At 41.5% G+C, this 6,426-nt stretch overlaps 1 protein-coding gene across 1 annotated transcript in view; it reads right to left on the bottom strand.

The window, feature by feature from the left end:
- Positions 1-4,544, bottom strand: part of PCYB_126670 (hypothetical protein) — a gene marked incomplete at both ends in the record, with an annotated part of 5,584 nt that extends 1,040 nt beyond the window's left edge. Inside the window, one exon of the mRNA XM_004224001.1 lies at positions 16-4,544. Coding sequence (XP_004224049.1) covers positions 16-4,544 — 4,529 coding nt within the window. The remainder of the gene's footprint in view (positions 1-15) is intronic.
- Between the last annotated feature and the right edge of the window lie 1,882 nt (positions 4,545-6,426).

Here is a 6,426-nt window from a genome sequence, read left to right as displayed (position 1 = left end):
TTGTTTTCATCGGACGTTTCGATGTTAATACATTTATACACTGCACACTTCTCATTTGAATGTAAAATTTTCCCCTTCATTTTTTCATTAACTTTGTTAAGCTTTAGTATATTCGTTTGTGCGTTTTTTTTTCCACATGGATAGTCATTTTTCATTTTCCTTTTCTTATACAGTTTCATTTTTTCGTTGAGCACGTTGTTTGAATTTAGGTTTTTCTGCTCGTCTGAAATAATGAGAAGGTTTTCTTCGGTGCCTCTCTTCCTCTGTGCGTTGTAAATTCCGCTGCTACTGCTGGTGTTATTGTTCACGTTGTTGTGGTGCATGGGGGTGGAGTTGCTAAAAATGTTGCGAATGGTTTGCAACTTATTGTTGCTCGGTAGGGAGCTGTGCGGGTGGCCTTTCGGGCGGCCCTGAGAGCTGCTGCCCATGCTGACCACGTTGACCATACTCGGCATGTTCGGCAGGTTGGCCTTGTGCTGACCAACATAGCTGCGGTTGCAGATGCCTCTGCGATGGTCCCTGCCAACGTTATGGTTGATCGTCAAGCTACCCACGGAGCTACTGTTCGCGCTGCACTTCTTCTTCGTTATGTTCTCTATCAACATGCTGATGTTTCGACATTCTCCTTTGTTTTTTTCTTTCTGGCTAGCCATTTTTGTCATCACCTGGTGTTGCCCACTAGGGGAGTCTTCCTCCCCCTGACTCTCCTCATTATCGGAACAAATAATTATGTGCGTAGCAGAGCACATTTTCTTTTCATTTTTGTTGCTTTTCTTCTTGTCCCAACTTTTTTTGGACAAATCATTGGACTGCATTTTGTTCTGTTTTTTTTTCGTCAAAGAGTTCGTCTCCTTCGTGAGACTGTGTTTAACCGATTCACTTGCTCTCTTCTTGCTAGACATTTTATTATTACCCCCATCCGTTGTTGCACCTGAGGTTGGAACACCCATGGGGGTGTTGTTGTTGGTTACTTTACTACTCATATCCATGGCACTGTTCATACTTAAGTGGTCATTTTTTCCAACTCCCTGCTTCTTATTCGCTGCATTTTGGAAAAAACGCTCCTTAGAATGGCCCAGCACCAAGTCATTACTGACCATACTTCCACTGCTACCAACTCCACCCCCTTTTCTGTAGTTCCCTTTATCCTCCAACTCGCTTTTCCCTCCTCCCCATTTGCCTTTATGCTCCTCTTTACAATGCTCATGCTCATTAACCAAGCCTCTCTCCTTACCACTATTACGACTTCTATAATAGGCATTATTCAACTTATGCATTTCGTTGGTGTCAAAAAGAAAAACTTTTTTATTCTTCCCTTTATCATATGATATGTCCATTTTGTATTTCTCCTGATAGAAATCTACCAGGGCTTCTACATAATCTGGAGAAATAATAATATTGGTCTTGTACCTGAAGTTAAAGAGATTGGTCAATATTTCAGACACTGTCATGTGAGGGAACTTCATAAAATGCTTATTGTGCTTTTCCACGAGAGCTTCAAATCCTGCTGAGATCATATCTTTTAGAAAGCACTTTTGCTTAATAAACATTTTTACGTAATTTAAAATGTCGTACGAAATGTCTACAAATTTTTTAAAAAATTTTTCCAACGATTTGTACTCTTCCTTCTGTCCACCATTGGGGTTGGCCCCTTTGCTCGCCTTGGGGCCATCCGGTTCGATGTCCGTATAGCTTTCATTGTTTTGGGAGGGCCCCTTAGTTTTTTTCTCTCCGTGCGCCTCCGTCAAGGGGAGGATAGCTCCACATGGGGAGTTGGCGGCTACTCTGGTGGTCTCTACTGGTGCTTCTACAGATGCCTCTACTGGTGCTTCTACCGGTGCCTCTACTGGTACCTCTACTGTTGCCGCCCTCCCCTCGTCCTCCTCGCCGCCATTCCCCCCGGGGCACTCCTTTTTCAACAAGCCATTGTTTTGCGCACAGCTGTAGTCACTGCCCCCCATCTTCTCCCCGTCTATCTGTTCGATGGTGCTATTATTCGAAAAGTGCAGAGACACACTGTCGCAATTTGCTTCTGCGTGCTCATTCTTTATGTTGACTAATTTGACCTTGGTACCTCCTTCCCCTGCGCCTTCCGCTAGTTCCTCCTTCACAGCGCTGTCCTTAGCAAAGTGGGGAGTAAAAACAGAGTCCATGTTCCCCTCGTAGAGCGGTACATTTTTTGGACTATCCGCCGTTTTCAAGTGAACATCGTTATACGCCTTATCTTCTGCTTCATCAAATGCTTCTTCCCTGCCCTGCATCTCCAACATGGCGCTCTTCTTTTCCTTCTCCGCATTTCGTGCGTCTATCAATTTTACACATTCGGGTGGTTCTTTGCAGATGGGCTCTCCATGGCCAATGCCATTCTTGCTGCAATCGTTGGCAGCTTTGCTCGCGCCTCGACTGGGGGAGGAGCCCACTTTCGCTCCGTTTGTGCCACGATTGGGGCTGCCCCCCTCGGCCGCGTTGGCAATGCCGCCGGAGGCACCCGCAATGGTAGTAGCAGTAGCAGCCGCACCACCAGCAGCACCACCCAAGATAGTGGTCCCAGACGTGGTGGCACCCCCCCCCTCTGCGCCCTCGCGAGCCAGCTTCTCCTTATACTCCTGGAAGGCCCTCCACGAAGACATGTCCTTCAAAATACCATTCAAATGAGCCTTATTATTTTTTTCAAAAATCTGCGAGTTCTTTATCTTGCTAACAAACTCCTTCTCACAATTAATGAACACCATAATGTTGTAGTTGAAAATGTGTTCGAACCAAATTCTGCAAATGTCTATATCGTTAAGCGTATTGGACGTTTTATTCATAATGGTTGTCAGCCACCTCAGCTGTTTGATATCGATCTCGACATAATCGTCCAATGTTTTGTCAAAATGGTTCAGTATGTTCTTTTGTTTATCTCTAACTTGGACAAATATACTGTAAATGTTCCCCTTTATGATGGCTTGTATATCTTCTATGTTAACCTCCAAGGGGAGAGCATCCAACTCTTTTTCTAACTTTTCGAAAGAGTTGACAAATTCTGGGGGAATGTGCCTTTCGAATTTTTTCCAAGCAAAGGGGTTGAATATGATATCCTCATCAGACGCCTCTGACTCTTCTGCGTCTTCGTCATTTTCGTCTTCAGACGAAGATGCTTCGATTTCTTCTTCACTTGAATATATAATAAAATCGTTTACATTTTGCTCATAATTTATTATGTCCATGTGGGACTGGTTTAACTCTATGACACTTTCATCAGAAGAATTGGAGCAGGAGGAGCTGTATGAAGCGTTCCCCTTGTACTCATCACCGCGTTTGCAGAAACCCGCGTCGTTCACATTGTCATTGCCACTTGTGTAGCTGTGCATCCCATCTGCTATGCTTGTTCTATCCGCATCGCCCCTTTTTTCCTTTCCCTTCTTCACCTCGCTCGTGCACACTTTAGTGTTATTCTCTTCCCCTTCTTCATCGCTAGAATAGACGTACTTACACTTGGAGCTGTAAAACGAGATGAAGGAGTCCGGGTTTATGTCCACATAATCGTCTGACATGTCCGCACTCCACACGCTATACTCATCTTCTATCTGTCTCGTGAGAATTATTTCATTTTTCGTTTTGTTCAATTCTTTATACATTTCTTCGTCATCCAAAAATGGATCGTTAATGTCGTAGAACATATCCCCCCCTCCAACTTTGAAATACGTTGTTGGGTCTCCCACTAAATGCTGAAGGTTTATCCTATCCGACAAGGAGTTTATGCACTTTAACAAAGGGTCTAACGACTCTTGCTTCTTTTTTTGGAGATTAAAATTTTTAAAATCTTCACCAGGCATAACGGATGTACCTACCCCGATTCCTATACTGCTTGAATTTTTTGGCGCATTTTTCCCTTTCACCATTGCCGATTTGTCACTCGAAATGGGCATATTGCCCATGCTCTCCATATTTTCACATGAAAAATGTGTGCTGTGCACATGTCCCATCATGTCAACATTTTCGTTAATTATTACGTTACTATTACTGTTATAGTTTTGGTAATACACAAAGCTACATTCATTTTTATATTTATTTAAACATTCCGAGTAAAAGTCAACCATTACGCACCTTTTTTTTGCATCGTCCAGGTTGACAAATATGTTGGTGCCATGTTTATATCGCTGAAGTATGAGGTCTTTCTCATCCACATTTTCTTCCTCTACTTCTTCCCCTTCATCTGACAAATTCGCTTCATCATTCAGCAAATTTTCCTCCTCCGTTTCCCAGCTGCTTTTATTTTCCATCAGACCGCTTTTCCTATCCTCCTTTTCCGTGTCCGCATTCGTCTTCACGACAGGGTTACGGAAATTATTATTGTTCATGTCCATATCATTTTTGCTTACACTTATGCCAAAAATGTCTGCATTATTTTCTACATTGTTGAAACTTCCAATTTCGACTTCTTTTTTTTCTTCATTCACATGAAACGGCTCTATTTTGTTGGTCTTTCCTTTTCTTTCATTTTTGTAAACGGCCTCTGTTTCATGTTCGCCGCTTTTGTTACTTTTTTCGATAGTAGCCATTGATTTTCATTATACTGAAAAATGTATGAACGGGTCAGGAGAAACAAAAAAAAAAAAAGCGAAAAAAAAAAAAAAAAAAAAAAGACTAGCTCATTGGGCTTGCGTATCCCCTTCGAAGCAACGACGGTTTTGCAAAGCTACCTGGGGTTTATTGCAACTGAGTGGAGTTTATTGCAGTACAGTTGCGTGGAGATGAGCAGCTACGCTAGGGCATCCCTAACAGGTCTTCATTTCTTCGGCGAAAGGTCCCAAGTTCGCTTGGCCCCACTTCGCCCCCTTTTGCCGATTAGGCGCGTTTCGCGCGCTCTGGCGTTTTGTGCGTTTTGCCCCTTTGGCGGTTGCGCTCGTTTTGTTAGTTTTGTTCGTTTTAATTTTTACGCCGCTCAGTCGTTGTGTGCGCTTCAATCGGCATGTTTCAGGTAACCCTTTTTAACGCAGCTTTGTTTAGCTTTTTGCATAATTATGCAAATTGTATGTGTTCGCATGTGCGTGTATCTTTGTTGCGTTTTTTTTTTTTTTACTTTATTTTATTTATCTGTTTGATGGTTTGTTGGCTTGCTGGTTTGTTCGTTTGTTGGTTTGATCGTTTGTTGGTTTGTTCGTTTGTTGATTTATTTAATTTTTATTTCTTGCTCCCCCTTGGCAATATTACCCGGCGCGTTTTTTTTTGCTTAATTCCGTTCAGAATTTTTGCTGCGCTTGCTTGGTTCGTTTCGTTTATGTCGTTTGCTTGGCTCTTATTAGTGTCTTTGTCGCTACTGGATGCCGAGCGGCTTACTTACCAGTGCGGTGCATTTTACGCAATTGGGAAAAATGTACACTGTATGTGCCATGTCATGTATTGCACTGCACTGCGCTGTGCTACATGTGCATACGGACGATCAACTTGTGCGTGTTTTCCCCGTCTGCACGAGACTCGCCAAATTGTGTGCGCGGAGTTAAAGGTAAAAATATGCACGGACATGTGCAAGCGTGTACAAATATGAATACGAAAGTGAAAACGTGTGGGTAAATGTCCCTGCAGTGGCATGTGCAAGGGGCTACGTTCGCGCACATGGTGTATGGCGAGCGTTTCTGTGTCACCTCCCCCCCATACGTAATATACGCTATGGATTAATCAAAGTGGGGAAATTTTAAACGGGCACATGAATGAATATATATGTATATGTATACATATATGTACATATGTACGTCAGAATTGTATGCATATATATTTGCACATACTTCATGCAGACTGTGGAGTTACCCACGAAATGAATTTTGAATGTTTCGCGAAACAGCTCTTGCGCAAATGTTTTGTCGACAACTACTCTATAAAATAAAAAGGAAAGGATTAAATGCGTTAAAGTGAGTAAGTGAAAGAGGGATACACGCTACCTCCCCTGCGCGAAGGAGTTATCTTAAGTAAGCACGCATACATGTACATTTGTATGCACGCCCATACGTTCCCATCATACGTATTATTTATATGCGCATTATTTTTTTGCCCAACTTTGCGCCTTTCTTAAAAGCATAATCTTTGCGTTAAAGAATTTTTCTCTATTTCTTGACCAAGCGCCATTAACGTTGCGAAAAAAAAAAAAATAAATAAAATAAAATAAAATAAACAAGTAAACAAATAAATAAACAAATAAAAAAACAGATAAATAAACAAGTAAATAAACAAATAAATGAACAAAAAAATAAATAGCAATAAAATTACAAAATGGCGAAAAATAATAAAATAAATAATGTCATAAAATATGGTACTAAAACGTACATATCATATACATTGCGTTTCCCTTGTTTAGCATTTCTCTTCTCTAATGTAAAAAAAAACGCATTTTTCATTTTTCGTTTATCACACCTTTGCCATTACAATTATATAAATATAATGTAGTAC

This window comes from Plasmodium cynomolgi, chromosome 12, assembly GCF_000321355.1.
Source record: "Plasmodium cynomolgi strain B DNA, chromosome 12, whole genome shotgun sequence".
Classification (NCBI taxonomy): domain Eukaryota; phylum Apicomplexa; class Aconoidasida; order Haemosporida; family Plasmodiidae; genus Plasmodium; species Plasmodium cynomolgi.
This window is presented reverse-complemented; position numbering and strand designations above follow the sequence as displayed.